The following is a 21,567-nucleotide window of genomic DNA, read 5'->3' as shown; positions in this document are numbered from 1 at the left end:
ACATAAGAGCCTCAGGTATTGTCATGGCTGGCTGCAGTTCTAGAATGGGACAAAGATTTGAGGAAGATGATCAGCCAAAGAACACGGAGGTTCCTTTGAAATCCAGAAGAACAGAGTTTCCTTTGTTATTTGCAGTTGTAAATGTAGTATTACTTAACGAGAGAAATATTAAACTAACAGTAACTACTAATTTCATTGGCTGATTATTGCAAGATTGGTCAAACTAATCAAGGCAAGAAGTTAGCTGCCATTGCTAGGACTGACTTGTATCTGCTCTCTGTGTCCATGGACAGGGGGATACAGCAATCTCACTCTCCATTAAAGCTGTATTAATGTAATGAGGCCTGATGGGCTGTGATCGAGAATGCAAATCTAAGTCATCGCATATGTAAATGTCTAGCTGGGGTCTTGTGCAGAGCCAGGGCCACATATCATCAAGCATTAACTCCAGCATGGCAGTCAGACACGAGTGCTAAACACACCCCAAAACCAGAGTTTGTGCCAGGAAGCATTATCGCATTTATAAATAATGTCAATATTGCATTTGATCAAAGGCAGCCTGATGTTTTAGCACTATGTAAAATGTCACCAGGTTTCTGGAAGGATGTTTTGTTTCCTGAGAATTTCGATTGCAGTTTTCAGAACGCACACACAACATGTGGAAAAGCATACCACAATAACCACTGTTGTGTTAAAACCAAGGTTTTTAATTCTTACCTCTTATTAGATTTAGCAGTATCATTACTGCCCTTCTTGTGCTGAAGGCCTTTTTTTTTTTTTGCTTCTTGTTAATACTTTAATGTACAAAATTAAACTTTCTTGATGGGTCAGTTGGACACGGATGAAATAATGGCCTATGAGGTAGGTCACAGGACCTTCTTGCAGCTAGATGTCTGGTGTAAATCTGAGCTACAGCACAGGAAGTGACTTCATACCAGGAAGTAGCAGCAACTTTTACTGCTATAGCATTGTCCTGGAAATATCTCAAGATCTTTAACAGAAGAAAATATGGCCAGTGATAGCACTGCTATTCTTAATAAAAGGTAAGAAAATTGAATATAAAACTTATAGCGCTCCTTGTAGCGCCCTCTAGGGATTATGGCCTACAGTAAACGGAGAAAGGTTAAGGTTGTAACTCAACTGTAGCACATAAGTGGGGGGGGGGGAATTAAGACCTAAATCTGGTAAATACAATAAAGCACTAAAATAGACGGGGGGGGGGGTCTGTAATGTGACACATTTTTTATAGTAATATTGCTAAATTGTTGTCAATTAGAAAAAAAAACAAGAATTGCAGGGTTATTATTTATAATGGTAAAGGCAGCCAAAGTAACAAGGATTAATTATTCAGCTTAAATGTGTATATTAGGTCATTGGCACCTGTAAGTGCTGATTTGTAATGAAATGGTAGCACACAACCAATGTGAGCCTGGTCATCAATCACCCTGCATCTGAAACCAGTGCAACTTCCCAAAGTTGACAACCACCTGTTCTGAGAAGTGGCTCTGCGCATACTGAGTTAAAGGTTTGGGAAGAACAATGGACTGAAACATACAGTGTAGCAAAATCCTGAAAACAAGCTACTATAGCAAATTGCTTGTGATTAAAACAAGTGTCCTACTTTTCAGAGGAAAAAGTCAAAAGGTGCAGGAAGCTCCCAACTGTGCTTCTTTCTCAACATAGAGAGTTGCGAAAACCACACCTCGTGTGAAGTGCTTCAGCCAATGGGCATCTATCTGCTGGAGTTCTATTATATCACCCAATCAGTTCTCATTGTCAGGACATACTTTTTATTAACACTAATTATCACAAGTGTCAGCTCACTTGAGGATGAGTCTTTCTGCCAATTTCAGGCACTTTAGCTGAGAAGCCTTAATAACATTGCGATGGCCTGGAGTGAAATTCACAGTCACATGACACCTCTCGTTAGCGCTCTGTCATAGCCACTTTGTCTTCAGCCTTTGTTTTTTAGTTTTTTTAATTATGCAGAGTGGGTCAGAGGGTTGAATTTAGGAGCAAGTTATTATTTGGTTGCATTGCTCCATGTGGTTGAATGAGGAGCTAGTTATTAAACCGCTTGCATTGCTCCATGTGGCTGAATGAGGCTCATTTTGTGGAAGATTTGTTGGCTGCAGGAATTTTGTGATTTTGGAAGTCGGCTGTTTTACATCAAAATTACCAAATGTTCCATTTCAGAACCCCCCTGGCAAACTGTGAAGTTTTCATTGGTACCAAGTTTTTGTGGGTTTGTTTGTATCCCTCTATGTGCCCTTGTGGGAACATACACAGCATTTTGTTTGTGGCTTGGCATTTCTCCCAGACTGTGGCAGCGTTCGAATAAAACTGACATTCACTAAGCTTTGCTGCTATTTCCAGTCTTTCAGTCTCCCCTATTTCTTGTGTATCAAACATAAATGCTGGAGACCACAGAGGTCTGAAAGTCCAGAAATGTCAGTTGACTCTCTGGAGCTGTACTGAGGTACACTATGCAGACATTGCACATTCTTATACCATGGCTTCCTTGCAGCATTATACAGTGCCAGCATCTGCTCTGACCTACCCACGCCTCCCATGTATTTGTTCTACTCCAGGCGGAGAAACACCTGAACTGCTAATCCTATCTTATAGATAGGATGTCATAGGGGAAATCGTATTACAGAACAAGGATTATGTTAAGATAGGAAATAGTGTATTACAGAATGTTGCTAACTCATTCTTTTCCTAAGTTTTTTTTCCCTAACATTTAGGACTAGGTGGCACTTGTCCTATCTCAGATGAGAAAATGAAAATCCATAGCTTGTAATGGCAACTCCTCATTAACATGGAGTAAAATTAGACAAAGAATACATGTAATAAGTATATATCCGTAAATTACAGATCTAAGCGCTGTAATTACTGAACATATTTATTTTTACATGAGGTAACTGAATTATAAAATACTGCCTGCCAAAACACATGATCAGATATGTGTCAGGTTTACAAACACATGCAAACTAGCTTTAAGCTTCAGTATGGTGGTTAATCGAGAAGCTAGCAATATTTGGTTAAAATGTATTCATTTATTTGTGTAGCTATGTATTTATTTACTTATTTTATTTTTATTATTCACCGTAAGCCTGCCTTCGGTAAACAACATAATGCAAACTCCCTGTAAATGCACTTTGTGCACCCCCTCTTCCCCCAGCTTTATTACCTGCTGAAAACAGAGGTACAAAATGCGACCTTGTGGAAGAATTTTGTAAACATGGACCCTTTTTAACATTATGTAGCTTGCTCAGTTGTAATGTAGTCTGTATAGCAGAAGCCCTGATTAGATTCAAAGACTTTTGACAGCAACAGCTACGAATTTTTAATTTCCAAAGACAAAAAAATTCAAGTTTAAAAAGTAGAAAAATTATTCTTATTTTATTATTGGTGTTTGTTGTGGTAGTTTATGTATCCAAGAGAGGAACCAATCATAAAATATATTATTCTTCTCCTTAGTGACAATGTAGAGCTAGACATGGCGCGAGTTGTGACCGTTGTCCCTGAATTCAGACTTGATCAGTTGAAAACGGATACGATTTAATGTGAGATAGCATTTCCAAACTAAAGTTAAGATAGGATAGACCACTAGGGGAAATTATAGCTACCTGTGACTTATGAAGTGTCTCTGTAATACCAAGTTAGGAAAAAGCTTTCCTAGCAATGAATGATAAGACAGAAAGCAAGCCATGAAATGGTTGTGTAATATGCCTCCTGGACACACTTGGGCTTGTATAGTGTGTGTGTGTGTCCTGTGCACAGGGTCCGCTACAGTAGCCTCATCATGGATGGTGGTGACGAGGTACACATCTTTTTTTGTCAGTGTATTTAACAGCCAGCAGTTCCTCACAGCACATGCCTCTGCTTGTTGTCACTGAAATCCCTTTCTGTTGTGTCGTATTGTACCACAGGCCATTTTATTGGACGTGTACAAGACCCTAAACAGAGGGATCCTTGTGTAGAAGTTATCTACATACAATTGGTAGCCAAGATTTAAGAGGGGATAAACAATATCCCACACAATTTTCTGAGCGGTCTGGAAGCTTGGGGGGCAGCCAGACGGCTCAATCTGAGAGTCCTACCCTGTGTTCACTCCGAACTGATGAGTGTAGCCAGCGGAGCTCTCACGCAGTCAGTACAGTTTAATCTCATCAGAGATGCCAACTTATGAAAGCAGAAAACAGTAGCATAGTAGCAGAAATATAGCAGCATATAGTAGTAGAAATATTTTTTCAGGCCAGTGGGTGCTAGCCCCTAGAAATGAAAAGGGTCTTTGGCTGAGGCAAGCCAAGGACCTTGTTTTTCGTTTGGTACAATCTCAGGAGAAGTAACAATATCTTGAATTAGCGGCTGTCCCAATTAAACGAGAGGCATTTGAGATGACCTTAATCACATTTTTTGTTTCAAAATGAAAAGAAAATAATTAAATCACATTACATTATGCTTACATGCTGAATACAGTCGATTTTTTTTTATTATTCCTAAACACAATTTTTTTTTTATCTCGACATGAAATGAAAAAGAATGAAATCACATCTTATCCCAAGGTGACAGCATAATCACACACTCACTGCACTGTGCTACGCTAACCTGTCTTAGTCTGAAAAAATCTCCGTTCATCATTTAAGAATACTGTACCCAATTAAACAAAATGATGTCCCAATTAAACACAAATAACATTGTGAAGAACATTAGGTTATTACCATAACCCTGGTTCCTTGATATAGACATGTAATCATTATCGAATGAGTAAAGACCCAAAACCTGAATAAGATATAAACAAAGCTGCTCAGTCGAGCCTGCCGAATATTAATGATTACATTTCTATTTCAGAGAACCAGGGTTATGATAATAACCTAATGTTTCCTTTCAAATATGAAATGTAACCATTACTGAATGGGTCAGTATACCCAAGCTGTCGAAGGGCAAGATTGCTGCATGACCGGAAAGCTACGAGGCTAAGGCTATGCACTGTGCGTTACCATTCAGAACTCCAGCGACAAGTAGCTAGTGCTAAAGAATTGAGGGAGAAACTCACTATGCCTGTGTTGTAAGTGTCTGAACGGTAGAAAGCACCCAGATATTGTCTGTGGTGCACAGAAGCCAATACTCCAGATGGCTCCCTGAAAAGGGGCCCTGGGCCTGTGGCAGCAAATCCCCACGGGCTGGTTCTGAACACCAACTCTGGTAGCAGGCACAGCCAGCTGTGTCGGTCTTTGAGGCTGCTGGGGCCTAGTGGAGCAGTCTGCCACAGGTTTGCGCACTGGGGGTGGCCGCTTGGGAAGCACACCTCCTTTTCTTCTCTCCTCTTCCTCCCCAGTCTCCTATCGCTACCTCGACCTTTCTGTTCCCCCCTATTTTCAGACTATTATTTCTCCCTACATCCCCTCTCGCCCCCTCCGCTCCTCCAGCACTGGCAGATTAATTGTACCCCCCCTCCGCTCCCAGATCCCGCTCCTGCTCCACCTTTGAACCTCAGTGGTGGAATGACTTACCCACGGATATCAGGACTGCTCAGTCCCTGACTCAAGACACACCTGTTCAGACAGCATGTATAAACCTCACAACTCTCAACTATACTGGACTATACTGCCTCTGATTTTGAATTATCCTCTGATCCTATGCAGCGCTGTCAGTTGTTATCATAGACTATAGTGGCCTGCAAGAAATTGCTTTATACTAATGCATAAAAACACTGACATCTGCACTGCCTTCAGTTGTAACTATCTCTAGGGCTACTAATTGTTCCATTCTCGGGAACACCAAATTCTGTTTTGAAAAATGGCCAATTCCATGTGTTCACACTTTTTATCAACATATTAATAATTAAATATGGCATTTGAACATAAATATAATGTTAGTAGTTAAAATAAGTAATTTAATAAACATTACCACAATTCTATTTTTTTTTTTTTCAATCAGAAATACACAATTCATTTCGCTTACTTCAGGAAAGCACATCCTTGAATGTAGGTAGGTACCTTAGGTCTCAGTTTTTCAGCATAGAAGAAGAATGCAGTGCTTTGCTGTTGATGCCATCTTATTTGCTTTCTTATTCTCTACATGTTTAAGACTGGCATTATGATATTTAATGGTATTGACTCGTACACGATCGTGCGAATTACAGCAAAACATTAAGGATACTATTGCACATTCATCATATAGATAATCAGACTTCTTTGAGCTCTGCCTTACTAAAACATTGCTTTTTTTCTTTCTTGGTGCAGCCGCCATGTTGAGTTTCAGCAGAGACATGGACTGAAGTCACATGATGAATAAACTCGCAAAAAAAATAAATAAAAAAATGGAAATGGTATGTCTTCTTCAATTACTGTACCCTACATTACATTTTTACCAGTTTCAAAACGCTTGTGATGATTTCTAAAATGGTCGTTTTTTAAAAGGGAAATAAAACAAAAACCGTCAAGTGTGAGTATTGTGATTTATATTTACCAGAGTATCTATACTTCTAAATAAAGCAGGAAGATTGTGCTTCACTGATTTTAGTATTCAATTATTCAACAAGTTAAAAACTGCTCATAGGCAGCACGAGATCGCCAGACGCCTGCTTCACCCACCCTGTACTAGATTCACTCTGCACTAATGTGACGTGCATTTTTACAGAGGGAAATCAGACAATCAGCTGCAAGACAGACACAACTATGCTTATGTTAATGCTTTGTAAGAATGGTCTCAAAATAAATAGGTTTACCTCGAGAGGCTGGAGTCCCGACTTTGGTTGATATTTATGATAACTTGCTAAAGTCAGTAAACTGATTGGGATGCACACTTAAGCGTAGCTCACAGCATTGTCTTGCATAATTCTGTTTTTTTTTTCCAGGTTAGAAAATAAAAACTAATGTTCATATTTGAATATTGAATTAGCTAGAAATTAAAAGTTCAAATTTCACTAAAAAATTTAAATAAACCACATACCTACAAAATTCCTGCTCAAATGACCTACCAATGATTTTATTTCCAATATCACTTATGCATTGGTTTTGATACATTTATAAATGATATTATATGGAAGTACAAACATGGTCTTTCTTGCCATCGAATACATTTGACTCGTTTGTTTGCATACTGAAATTGATCTGGTAAAGCCAGCTACATGTTGCTAATCCCCGGAATCAGATGTTTGAACTGAGCCACACAAGCACAGGCAGGCCATGTGGGTACCTTCTTAACTTTCCCCTTCTGGTTCATGACGGAGTGGTTTGATACGATTTAAAAACTAGAAGGAACAGCTAAAAAAAAAAATATCCAGCCAGAAGAAACAAACATTCTGTAGAAATGTTTTGTTCCAAATGTGTGTAGTATCTCAGTCTGCCACAAAACTGCAAGTTAACAATTATACTGTATTAATAATACTAGTGGAATAATGAAACTGCACAGCTCATGAAGTGCACGCCTGAAGAATAACTCTAAGGGCTATGCAGCTTCCTGGCAGTAGCAGATGTTCAGTATTAGCTCCTAATTACACTTAACAATGTAATTGCAACTCAGCATTACCAAGTGCCATGAAAATATCCATTACCTCAGAACAAACCCAGCTCTAGTTCATCAAATAATTGCTGAGCTGCTGAAGCCTTGCCAAATGCAGTGGTAATTAACCTTCATTTTGAAACAGCAACTGGACATTTTCAATGGATTTATCAAGGGAATTAAAATATTACTAAATTGCTTAATTTGAGACAGTGAGGGGTTTTGGAGAGCCTGCAGTACATGAGAAAGCCTGGGGCACATTTCTACTGTCGCGTCGCAGCTTAGTCTTCAATTATATCATTGACTCTTCTTAATCATTTCAATGAGCCTGCAGTCTGTCGATTTCAATACAGATAATCATTCTGAGATTATCCTACAAAATACTGTAATTGATATAATTCACGTACACTGAAAGAATACTTTGTTACATTTAAGAGATCAGTGAAACCTTCTGGTTATGCTTTTTTTTTTTTTTTTATGTATAAAATAAAACATCCCAAATAAAATACATTTCATTTCAAAAGCATACGGTACAGCAACTTTATATGTAAAATACCATCATCTGCACACTAAAACATTCTGAGCATACTGTTTTACTCAATTGTATAGGATCTATAATACAGTATGTGCTGGTAACATGAATTCAAAGAACAATAAAACTGTCATCTCTATTTATACACATTTATTTCTCATGAGTTATTCCAATTTAGCAAAACAAACCCTTGAAAAATAAATAATAATAATTCTACATTACACTGACTTTACATTTTGTGGGAGAGAAAAGTTTTCATTTTTAAAAAGCCAACAAGCAAAACAAGGAAAGGCATGTGAGAAAAAGTCACAGTTAATGGAAGTTCAACATGACTTAAGATAAACTACAAAACCTTGGCAAAAAAAGGCCCTTTTAATGATTATCACAAATCTAATGCAGATACGATAAAGCAAAACAAAAGCATACTGTATATTGCAAGTTTCCTTTGGTAAGAACTCTGTTCTGGTCAATACAACTTGCTCACTGCACCTAGATTATTTGTCAGATGTTCAGATACTCTGTAACTATAATGTTCCACAATCTTTCACCAATCACTCCAACCACAACACGTCAGAAGCCTGAACTATCTTGCAGGACGGCTAAGCCATTTACCTGACAAATAAACAAAACACATCACACAGGTTTAACACAGCACTTACGTTACACACGACTGCTCGGAAACAGAGCATACCTTCTGCTTCCTACTACTCAGCAGCCCTGAACAGACTGACTGTCTCTCTTTTAAACCCTGCACCTGGCTCTAATTTACAATTTGAATCATGTGCGGGTGATAATTAACAACAAAGAAAACAATTAACAAAATAATTCAATTAAACAAATGTGCATTTCCACGTGTTTTTCTTCAGCAGGGAGGAATTTAACCCTCTCTGTGATTATATATATATATATATATGAACTACTGTGTTTTGTTTTTAACTTTGTATGGCGCTCTGGGGTGCCATGGTGTGAAAGGCACTATATAAATACATGTGTATTGCATTATATACTGCACAACAGCTACTCTGTATAGACACATACCATGTTTCAGAACATTACCCTACTACATGCCAATGACAGTCACTCTAGGACTTGTAGAACCGTTGCCATGATATCTGAAGAGGCAAGTGTCAGTGAAACTGCAGTGAACAGAACCGAAATGAGGCTTCCACGTATGGGTGCCGAGTGTAAAGAAAAACACCAATATTTTAACAGCGTTTTTCATGGATTTAATGTAAATCGAGTATTTTTTCTTAGATTTTTTTTTTAAAGTTTTGCTAAATACATAAATGTTTACAAACAAGGAAGTTTTGAAACGTGTACATTTTTTAGCATTGCAGTAGGCGGGGAATCTGAGGCATTGGCTCTCGCAGTGTAAGGAGAGCTCCCAGCACACAATGCCAAATCAAACGCTTCAATGGGCTCATTTAGTTTCAGATTTAGCTAGCAAAATAAATATTTATTTTGTGAAAACCCAGATTTAATTGCTGAACACTAATGTTTTTCAGATGTATCTGTTAGGTAAATGTTGAATTGCCAAGTGTAAAAAAAAAAGATTTAATTCACATGCATTTTTTCACTGATTTATTTGTTAGAAATGTTAGCTAAATCTTGACTCGGCAAGCTTTAAAAAAAATGTAAAAATGATATCTAAAAGAACAATTTTTGAAACTTAAAACTTAGCTAAATCTGGACTTTTTGTGGTTAAACCTCGGAAAAAAATACGCGATTAAGATTAAATCAGGAAAACAAACACCTGTTAAAATACAAAGTTCAGTTCTAACGTTTTAATATGTGTGCCAGTGAGGGGGGGGCAACAATATGTATGCTAAGTAAGGGGAGGCAGCATATAGAAAGCTGGCGCTCCACTGCCCTACTGTATATCAATGAATACATTTTGGTTGATAAAGTGGGCTGAACAATGCTAAATTAACATATTGAATTACATACCACTGCTCTGTAGTTTTCAATATATTTACGGATGATTACAGGATGTTAAATAAAAGAGCTAAATTATGCTCATATATATACTTTTTAAAATTATGTTTCATTCCTAAAAGTGAAGCAAAACATTAGGCCACAGCTGTAGAATGGACTATAATTGCCAGTTATTTTCTATCATTTTCCGCGTATATAAAAAACAACACTGATAATTCCCATGTGCCTTCTTTTTATGTTTAAACAAACAAGTTCTTAAAAATCTAAATACAGTATAAAATATAAGTGATGATATCACTGCAGACCTGAGAGTTGAGGTTTCACAGAACTTGATTAGGACTAATCTTGGTATCTAAAGAAGCATTAAGCAGTCCAATACCAGCAAGGTTCAACTGCAAGAAACAGTGCGGGACACAGTGGAGTGGGCAACTTTATTAAAGGAGCTAGTTTTGCAACGTTTTATGCAAATGGTACTCTGCAGTTGTGATAAACCTCTCTGAATGAATTACACTCTGGAGTTGTGATAAACCTCTCTGAATGAATTGCACTCTGGAGTTGTGATAAACCTCTCTGAATGAATTGCACTCTGGAGTTGTGATAAACCTCTCTGAATGAACTGCACTGGAGTTGTGATAAACCTCTCTGAATGAACTGCACTGGAGTTGTGATAAACCTCTCTGAATGAATTGCACTCTGGAGTTGTGATAAACCTCTCTGAATGAACTGCACTGGAGTTGTGATAAACCTCTCTGAATGAACTGCACTGGAGTTGTGATAAACCTCTCTGAATGAATTGCACTCTGCAGTTGTGATAAACATCTCTGAATGAATGTGTCAGTATTCAATTGGGCACCATGAACACCATTACTTTGTCTACAAGACTGTATGTGTAAAGTATTGTGTTGCATAAGGATACGTAAATATTAAATAAACTGGACCCACACTGCAGATGTTGTATGTAAACACTAAACTAACATCTATATTTGGCTTGCATATTTATGACAACATTAAGGCAAATAGAAAACCTTTAAACTATTAACACCCTTGTGCCTATAGTCTTAAAACAGCAGTCAGAGACGAGAACTCATGCAACAAGAAAGTAAGCTAAGGAGCTCCTGACAATTGCATGACCGGCTCTAAAGTAACAATGGAAGTTTGACACGTGCGCGTATGAAGAGACACTGCAGTACATTGGAAAGGGTTGTGACCAGGGCTCACCTGTGCTTCATGCTGGTATTCTTGCCCTGGCACTTTGTACAGTGCTTTGTTCTGGTCCTCTAGATTGTGTTGGGGATGGTTATGCTGTCCTTCCATAGTACCATGCCACTGTGAGCCTCTTAAACCTGCAGAAAACAGAAAGAAGCTTAAGAATGAGGCCGGTGTCTGTAAATATAGCTCTGTGTACAGCAGACAGAGAAAGGCTCTTCAGTTCATGTATTGCACAGGGCTACAAACCTTTTTACACAGAATCTAAAGTGCCTTTTCCTAAGCATGGTTAACAAAGACAATGGGACAGCTTTCCCACTGTGGGCAAATTACCCATTAATACATTTACTAAGGAGGGAGCAGTTTGACTATTTTGACCTTTCAGGTATTTATCAAATCATGTTAGCGTGTTTCTTCTTGTATTACTACAACCTCTACAGAAGCTGCTGAAAGGAGAAAGGCATATGTTGGCCTCATTTATATGTGTGCATTCAAATCAGTGAGCTTTGTTGATTACCCACTGAAACTGGAGAGGACCCTGGAAAAATGCCAGCAGTTTACAGCTTAGACAAATACAATTATATTGTGTATAAGAGGAACTCAGACCCACTGATAACAAGAGCTACAGGACCTGGAACTGCATAACAAAACATGCAGGCACAACAGGGTACTGTGGATTTATTATAATGTCAGGGAAACACTGGAGGTTCATATAAACTTTAACCTTAACGTCTGCAGATTGGATTATAGACTGCAGATGAAATCTGCTCCAGTTTGATATTGGAACTAAATATGTTTTAGTTAAAAAATAAAAAATAAAAAAAGATAGAAAAAAAAAGCAAAGAAGGTTCTAGTCCAATTTAAGATGCATCAGTAGTTTATTTGATCTAGCATTGACCAAGATTTGAATTCAATAATTTCTTAACTCCGTAGCATTAGGGACATCCAGCGCTTCAGACAAGGTTTTGGTTCTGGGAGTAATTTACCCTCTAATTTTAACACTGAGAGAGTAAAATGTATTTTCAGGGGGTAAAATGCAACATTAGCTTGGTCATGAGTAATCTCGATAAATACTGAACAACCTTTAATGATGGGGTAGGCATTTAAAAAAGAGTCTTCCTTTAACTGCAATGCTACATTGAACTCCTGTACAGCCACCCTGTGTTCTACAAGGTTCTTTATCGGCTCAGCACATTTTTTTCGAGGTATCACACTGACTCTGCAAATTAATTAGGTTACTTATATTTTAACATGAAATTCTTAAACTCAATGAACAGGTTAAAACTTAAATACAAAGCCATACAGATAAATACAATACAGAAATGCATTCATTTTTATAAAAACAGTTTGTTTAATATTATAGGCACTTTTCTCTGATGATGGTTTCAGTTGGATTTGTAGCTGGACTGGGGTGTTTACACTTCAACCTGCGTAAGCTTCTAATTTTTATTATTCTTATTCTGATTGGCTACAAAGACAACGGGGCTAGCTACAGATTGGATAATGTGTGTTGGGTTGTTTTTTTTCTTGTGTACAGTTTCCTAGTAACTGAAGACACTGTATTCTGGGAGATGCAGTTGTTAGTGGAAGATTTAGGGGAAGCAGACAAGCTGTGCAGCAAAATTGCTGTGCATATTTTTAAGCATTAAACTTAAATTCTGTGCGTATTTTGGATTTTTTAATGTGTAAAAACGGCAGGCACACAGCTTATCTAGAGCGCTGGGGACATCATTGCTGGACTTCATTTTTGGTTCTTTGATTTGCTTTCTGTACTATACTTTGGGGGATTCAGATATTCCAGCTGTACAAAATTCTTACCCACATGTGACGTGCCATTTTCTGTTCAATTGTATAACTGCAAATCTGAGAAAATACTCACAGAAACATAATGTGTACATTGATAATGAGCAGGGATCCCAGGAGTGCGTTTGCATGCGGAATAAAGCAGTTTGTATGCTGTCTGAGAATTTTTTGCAAGGCATTTTTTGGTTGTTTATAGCTAAATCAATACACTTCTAGGCAATTTTGCTTTAAATTTAGTAAACATACTTGTTCAATAAAACTGTCTCTGGTGAACGAGACACACTCACATCATACTCATGCTGAAATGTACCTGTAGTTTACAAATTGGGTCAATGGGTTTGGAAATATCCATCCAGGTGACAAAGACTTGATTTAATAGAAATACTATTTGGGGGGTTTATTATTAGTACACAGATGTATTTGTAATGTTTAAAGTAAAATGGTACGTTTGTTTATATTACTGGATTGATGGCACTCTGGTGAGCTTGTAACTTCCTTTGAATTTGAACGTGTGCCAATAAATATTCCCTGTAAAAACCAGGGTTTGACATTAACCATGGCACGGCATGGCGGCCAGGTGGCACGGCGGCCCGGGGCCGGTACAGAGCGCAGTTTGGCGGGTAGTTATGAAGCACCACAGGCCCGACTGGGCCAGTAACATTTAACTAGTATAATATACATATATACAGTGCCGTGAAAAAGTATTTGCCCTGTCTGATTTTTCTGCATTTTTGCATATTTCTGACATTGAATGTTATCAGATTTTCAACCAAAATCTAATATTAGATAAAAGGGACCCTGAGAGAACAAACAACACAAAATTTGGATATGTATTTCATTTATTTAGTAAAGTTATGCAACACCCAATGCCCCTGTATGAAAAAGTAATCGTCCCCTTAGACTCAATAACTGGTTACGCCACCTTTAGCAGCAATAACTGCAACCAAACGCTTCCTATAGATATTGATTAGTCTCTCACAGGCCCACTCCTTCATGCAGAACTGCTTCAACTTACTGACAATTGTGGGTTTTCGAGCATAAACTGCTTGTTTCAGGTCCTGCCACAACATCTCAATGCGGTTTAGGTCTGGACTTTGACTAGGCCATTCCAAAACTTTAAAGTTCTTGTTCTTGAGCTATTCTGATGTAGACTTGCTTGTGTGTTTCGGATCATTGTCTTGCTGCATGACCCAGCTGTGCTTCAGCTTCAGCTCACAGACGGATGGTCTGACATTCTCCTGTAGAATTCTCTGATACAGAGCAGAATTCATGGTTCTTTCAATGATGGCAAGTTGTCCAGGTCCTGATGCAGCAAAGCATTACTAAATCATGCCATTACCACCACCATGCTTGACCGTTGGTATGAGGTTCTTATTGTGGAATGCAGGGTTTGGTTTTCGCCAGACATAATGGGGCCCATGTTGGACAAAAAGTTCCAATTTTGACTCATCTGTCCATAGAATATTGTTCCAGAACTCTTGAGGATAATCCAGGTGCTTTTTGGCAAACTTGAGACGAGCATTCATGTTCTTCTTAGTGAGCAGTGATTTCTGCCTTGCTACTCTGCCATGAATCCCATTTTTGGCCAGTGTCTTTCTGATGGTGGAGTCATGAACATTGACCTTAGCCGAGACAAGAGAGGCCTGCAGATCCCTGGATGTTGTTCTAGGATTCTTTGTGACTTGCTGGACGATTTTATGCCTTGCTCTTGGAGAGATTTTGGCAGGACATCCACTCCTGGGAAGATTCACTACTGTCCCAAACTTTCTCCATTTGGACAATATGGCTCTGACTGTGGTTTGGTGGAGCCCCAGAGCCTTAGAAATAGCTTTGTAACCCTTTCTAGACTGATGGGCATCAACAACTTTTTTTTCTTTAGGAATTTCTTGATCGTGGCATGATGTGCCTCTAGATCTTGTGTGCTGACAACTTCACTCTGATGGCAAGGGCCAAAGTTAGTCAGATTTATATTGGGCAGGGCTGGCCCAAATCAGGCCTGATTGTTACCCAAAGTATTCAAACAGCTGACCCTAACCTTCCCTTTAAATTGGGTTGAGTTAATTAGGGGGGAAATAACTTTTTCACACCTGAAGATTGCCTGTTTGATTACCTTGCACACCAAACAAATGAAAGAAGCACCAAACTTTGGTGTCATTTTTTCTCTCAGACTCCCTACAACCCACAAAAAGATCTGACCAAACTCAATGTGACAAATGTGCAAAAAGGGAGAAAATCAGACAGGGGGCAAATACTTTTTCACGGCACTGTATAGTGCACATGGCTTCTGTTTCATGAATCAAGGAAAATGGGTCAGTGTGTCAAAAAGCTGAAAAAAAATTTACAAACCATTTTTTAAAAACATAACTATGAAATAATCCTAACTTTCCTAGCGCAAGTCATACCAAAGTGCTGTTGGTGGTACTCGCTCCTGCAACATGGCAAATCTTTTACAAACAACCAATAAGGCAAAAGGAAAGTGTTGAAATCAATGAATAATAAAGAAAGAATTATTAAAAAAATAAAAATGAAGATGAACATTTAGAGTGGAGGCTTCATCTGGTTCCATTATGACAGTGAAAAAAAAAGTAATGTTTTGCCTTGTTTGTGTTTGTTTGTTTGTTTGTTTCCCAGACTTGCCGATAAAACAGAAACTTTATTTGTTGCGAGTTCAACATTTCGTTGACATCATATCCAGTCTCACAGTAAGATGTTCTGATCAACAACCAGATGCATCTAAGTCAAGTTACTTAGTTTATTCAATAACCTGTAAATAATTCAAAACATGGATACCTAGTTGTACTTTTAATGGTCAGTGCAGATTTTGACGTTACTCCATCCATTCACAGAAAGTCAACAGAAGATGTTTTACATTGAACTGCAGTCCAGAGTTAAAAAAATAACTCCTTTCCAAATCTTGCCTTTTCCTATAAGTCACTGCGTTGTTCTGCTTAAAATGTAGTATGTCTTTACATTCATCATAACATTAAATAACATTTCTAATTTCAATGTTACCCAAGTCTGGATATCTTCTTTTAGCACTTGCTATATACATTATTTAAATTGACACATTCAAAGTTTGCCGGTGCCATGCTTCTGGAAGCTGCTTCACGACTGCCTAGCATTAGCTGCTGTGTACAGTCATTACAGCACACAGGAACTCATGAACAGATGTGTGCACGTTAAACTGCTGAAGTAACATGTGTTGACAGGCTTCTTTTAGCCACTGTCTTTTGAGACGTGGGCTCTCTTTGGTTACCATACACAGTCAGAAACATACTGAAAATAAAAACCATCATGAAAAAAATACATAAATATATTGGGCCAGATAAAATTGCATCTGGGCCAGTAAAAACACTAGCTCAGAGGCCCAAGGGGCCAGTAGTTAAAAATGTAAACATAGAGGAGCTTTTTGACAACTGTTTATTCATAGTACTGTACATGTAATATTATAATCTGACCGGGGGGGGGGGGGGGGGGGGGGGGGGGGGGGGGGTGTCACTCAATTTTAGCTTTTTATTTTTATTGCTGAATAATGCAGATGAGAAGCATGTTTCACAAAATATTTTTATCATAATAAAAAGGATACCAGAGATGAAGTTAATAATGCTGATAATGCATGAGTAAATAGATTTGCCCTTTTAAGTCGAATTTAATTGACTTGAAAGAGCACTTTAGGAAAACAATGTATGCAGATGTGGAGCAAATCCAGGGTTCTCCCCAGGCTTTTTCAGCTTGCAAAGTGGCTGTTGCCGCCTGGCTGGAAAAACCTGATCCGCCAGTCTTGCAGATGCTACTGTGCCTTTACCAATAAAGATTGATTGCGCTTCTAACAGACTAGATCACTTGCTTGTTGCTGGGTGAAAATACATATGCACACACACACACACACACACACACACACACAAAAAGCGTATTCCTTTTGTTGTGATATCGTAAAAATATGTACAGAAGTGCTTGTGAGAAGTATTAGTGGTTCATGTATACAGGCTGTACACCTTTAAGAAGAAAGAGATGGGATATCAGCTGTTGTCGGCTGACATACAAATGCTTAAATGCAGAGGTGCTGGATTCACTGCGGTTTCATGCAACAGTTATTGTTCAAAAAACAATTGCACTCAAAAAATGTAGAACGGCGAAAAACAAAAATAGACTTGCATGAACAAACCTAAGATAACATAACTTAACATAAAGAAAACAATTTAAATGAAGCAATAAGCTCAATAATTAAGCTAAAAAGGAAGAGAAAAGGTTCCCTTTTTTTGTGAACTCCAATAACTCTGCGTTGTCTTTCCCCAGTCAAATCGTAGCGTGCCTCAATAAGCACGGGAATCTACCAGAATAAAAAACATCACAAAAAAGAAAATGTAGAACATAAAAAAGCACAACCAGATACAGTCATTGAAAGATTATTCAAATTCTTTCTCGTATTGTATATTTAAGGTAAGTTTATTTTTCTGTTAAAAGTGCTCCCGGCTATAACGTTCTGCTGCCCGGCTGTACAGAAGTCCTGGGGAGAACCCTGAAATCATATCTTGGTTTGATAAACAGGAATCACAATAGAAATGAATGTACATGCACTCTTTTTACCCAGCTAAAAGTTTGAGTGTTTTTTTTTTTAAATTATTATTTTGTTAGTTGGAACCTGCAGAAATAGCGATGCTTTTCAACACACCAGACAATGAACTTGGAGACTGATGTGGTTTTCCTCCAGTCAAACTGCATTAGTCTGGATTTGATGTGGAAGATGATAATCCAGTTTTTGTCTGCTGCTTTTTGAAACAGAATGGCCCCTCCCAATGACTCACGTAGCAAGCATGCTGTAAATAACCAAAACTTAACTGAATCAACAGTCAATGCCAATTTTATAGATAGAGGGTAATGATTAATTGTGAATCAATAAAGCATGACACTTGCTTTAAATGAGATACCATACTGTGCCAAAAGTACTACTTAGCCACTTGTCGTTTCAGTGATGTATAAATGGTAAATCGGCACAGAAATTCAGATTTTATTTTTATTTTTTTAATATGCTTTACCATACTTCTCTAGGCTTTATAAAATGCTTACCTATGCTTTACCATGCTTTACTACGCGTTATCGTCGTTACAATTTGCTGTGTATTTACTATGGTAAATTTGTATAAGGGGGGAATACATGCTCCCCCTATCTCATTTAAGTTTTATCTTTGAACAGAAAAGCAGTCGTGATTTTAATATTTGTGAATAGTGCCCACTGAGTTCTGCTGTTTGTGATTCATTGTGCTGGCTTCTTCGCAGTCCCCTGCTGGACTGGGTTTATACCTTGTTCCAAAACAAACAGAACAAATACGGGGCCACATGCACCCCCCCCCCCCCCCCCCATAAACAGCAGCTGTGCATGCCCAGCCCTGACAAGCCCACACTTCCTAGTCATGACACAGCTTGATTGTTGGAAGTTCCATTCTGATTGACTCTGTTCTTAAACATGCACAAACCGGTAATTCTTCTGCTACTCTGAACCCCAGATGGGTTAAAGAAAACATTGAAGAAAGTGGTTGTATAACAAGCCTGTGTTAAAACATTACTATAGCTTTATACATGTTTCAAATGTTATCCACTAAGAAAAATATAAGCTATTCTGTGCTCTCTTCATGAGGAGCGTTTATACAACCTACTTTCCTATGTACTGCGTTCACCATTTCCCTCCATTTATAAGAAGCATGACGTCACATTTTGAAGGGCTCTGCCCCAGCCCCACAGTGGAAATGCTACCAGGCTTCTCTGTTACCGCACAACACCAACATGTTTGTCCTAATATCTGTTCTTGTTTGCATGTCTGTTGCAATAAAAGACCGTCAAGCACGTCTCACAGCTGTGCTTCTTACACAGTGCAGCTCAGTCTTGAGTCCCTCGTGGCTACGTGTTCTATCACGCATTATTTCAACAACATCCACGCACAGCCACCATTTATCCTCATCTGTCAATTCACAAGCATTAAAACCCGGTCCAAAGAAAACAAGACTTCTGGTGACAGCCAGCTTGCACTATTACAAAACACTAAATCAGTTACTGTACTCCGAGGAACTTTCCTCACAAAATAACAAAATACAAATATATTTAAAAAAAAGAAAAAATCCTGCGCTTCACAAAGTTTTTCTTGCTGGCCCATCATGTAACAACAGCTCCAAGCAGTTACACTTTACAAATGAGACGTGCTAATTAAAAACAGTTTAGTTTAACCATATGGTTAAACAGAATACAGTTTATACAAGAAGTGTTTAGAGATCTAGCATTGAATCACTGTTTCGTATTCAGTGCTGCCAAGTGATTTTTTCAATATATCTTGCATTCTTTCAAATCCAACAACAGAATGACGAGGCAAAACACACTGTTCCAATGTATGCTGCGAAGCCAATACAGAGCTTAATCGAAAGTAAGCAATGTTCACAAATCACAAATTAATTCACTCAAGGACAGCTGTAGACAGCGACCATGTGCATGCATCTGAAACCAATTTGCCACTTTGATATATATAATCCTGACATCATTTAAATGTTTTGTTCTCAAGATGTCTTGTGGTGCAGGTAACGTTACAGGAATTGCCTACAGCACTCCCACATAAATCAAACTCTGCTACATAGACTGTACTCCACAATGACAAAACTGTACAAGCCTAGAAATGTCCATGTTATTCAGACCAAATTAGCCTGCCATCTCTAGATTAAATACATTTGTTTTGTCTGAGTTTTTTCTATCATACGATTTACTCTCCAACTGGATACTTCTGTTTCTAACTGGATTCCTTGGTTCAAAGTGGAAAAAGTAATTGTTACCAATAAACTGTCATGAAGACTAGGCAATGAGTCACTAACAATCAAAGTGCTGAATAGCAGATAACTTGCAATGGGTAGGTCAGTTTGGTTTGATCTGCAATAGTGCTTTTATGAAGCAGTCACTGTGGGTAACATTACTCCCACTGCAACCTGGTGACAGGTTAGATTAGGACCCAACTATGCTTTAGGTTAAAACAATCCTAACACAATGAAATGAATAGTTTTATGCAGTGATATTTACAAGTTGGAAGAGAGTTAAGCATGCATTTTTCAGTTTAATGTGGCTGTTGTTAACACCTCTTTTAAAAGACCCCATCTGGAATTTAAAAGGCGATTGTTTCACATCAGCAAGAGGAAAAAAAGAGAACAGTATCCGGCTACACTTCACTTGGTGTGCTCATGTGACAGACATGTTTACATACAACTCTTGAATCTTTAAGACTGGTATATCAGAAAAGGAAGCCATGACACCAAGCTAGAAGCAACTCACACTTAGAAATTCACTTCATGTCTAAGGTTTGTCTTTTTCAATATTATCTAGCTGGTTTATTGAAGCATAATAATGTACAGAGTGTGTGCAGTTGAAAGGCATGGTACAGAATAGCTGTATATCAGGTATGTTATAGTAGGCGAGCTCTGAAAACAACATTCCGAAGCCAGCTCATGTCTCAGTTCAGTAAAAAACAAAGCAGTCTAACTGTCCTCCAGCCTGGCCTGGTCGCACTGTTTTCTCACAGCACAATCGAGCAGTCCTGCAGTTCCCCTTGCAAGGCTTGCGATGCTTTTCAACATCTGGCCTACTGTCTTTATTTCCCTTTTATCTTTATTCCTTAAATGGACCTTTCTTTAATTGAGCTGGGTGCCAGAGGCCACAGAATGTTAGTCTTTACTGCGATCGTTCAGCCAAAATGTCAAAGAATGATGAATCAAGGCTGAGAATGGATTTTGCAACCTGCAAATTCAATAAGGAAAGCGCTGCACTGGGATCTCACAGACAAGAACCGACTAAGCAGACAGTATCTCAAATCCAATAAATGTATTAATGGGAACTCAACATGGTTCTTGGATTCAGGAAGTGACTAATTCTACAATGAGGTAGATAACAACAACGTACCAGAGATTAAGTATATGATTAGCTTTTACAACTAAGTCTTAGTGCAATTGTATAGTAATTACTAACTTGTGGTTAGCCCCCTCCTTACCTTGCCAACTCGTTTTATTTCACAAGGTATCATTTTTCAGCAGGTATAGATAATGTGTGGACTGCAAAGAAAACCTAGCTCCACAAACTAACACTGTGCTCAGCAGGTGTTCAGATAGTAAATATCCGTACACCAGAAACCACATGAACCCTACCTGGCTGAGTATGCGTGGGTTAATGATCTTTGCCCTTCCTGGCTATTTGTGTCACAGGAGAAATAGATTGAACTATTGCCCTAACATCGTTACACCACCGGTCAATAGTCTCAATCTGCTATGTGATTGGTTCACATCATTGTCAGTCCCGCCCCTTTTAAAAAATAACACCTTTCTCTCCTGCACTCTTCACAACAGAAAATGGCTGAACACCGATTCAGCACGCAGACTCTGCAATGAATGAATGAATGAATGATGAATTGCAATTGCAGATGATTTATGAACTGTGAGGACGCTCAGGGCCCGATGACTGTGGAGGGTGAAAGATAAATTTGGCCAGAGGCCTAGTCCGTGGGTGCCTGACGGCTACCTGCGCGAGGCCGGCTGGAAGAACATGAACAGTTACATGCAC

The 21,567-nt window shown here is 38.5% G+C and overlaps 1 protein-coding gene across 1 annotated transcript in view; it reads right to left on the bottom strand.

Moving 5' to 3' along the window:
* The window catches only part of LOC121303637 (serine/threonine-protein kinase Nek6-like), an 87,106-nt gene that overhangs the window by 45,849 nt on the left and 19,690 nt on the right, over positions 1-21,567 (bottom strand). Inside the window, exon 2 of the mRNA XM_041234438.1 lies at positions 11,198-11,322. Coding sequence (XP_041090372.1) covers positions 11,198-11,293 — 96 coding nt within the window. The 5' untranslated portion in view covers positions 11,294-11,322. The remainder of the gene's footprint in view (positions 1-11,197; positions 11,323-21,567) is intronic.

This window comes from Polyodon spathula, chromosome 34, assembly GCF_017654505.1.
Source record: "Polyodon spathula isolate WHYD16114869_AA chromosome 34, ASM1765450v1, whole genome shotgun sequence".
Lineage (NCBI taxonomy): Eukaryota > Metazoa > Chordata > Actinopteri > Acipenseriformes > Polyodontidae > Polyodon > Polyodon spathula.
This window is presented reverse-complemented; position numbering and strand designations above follow the sequence as displayed.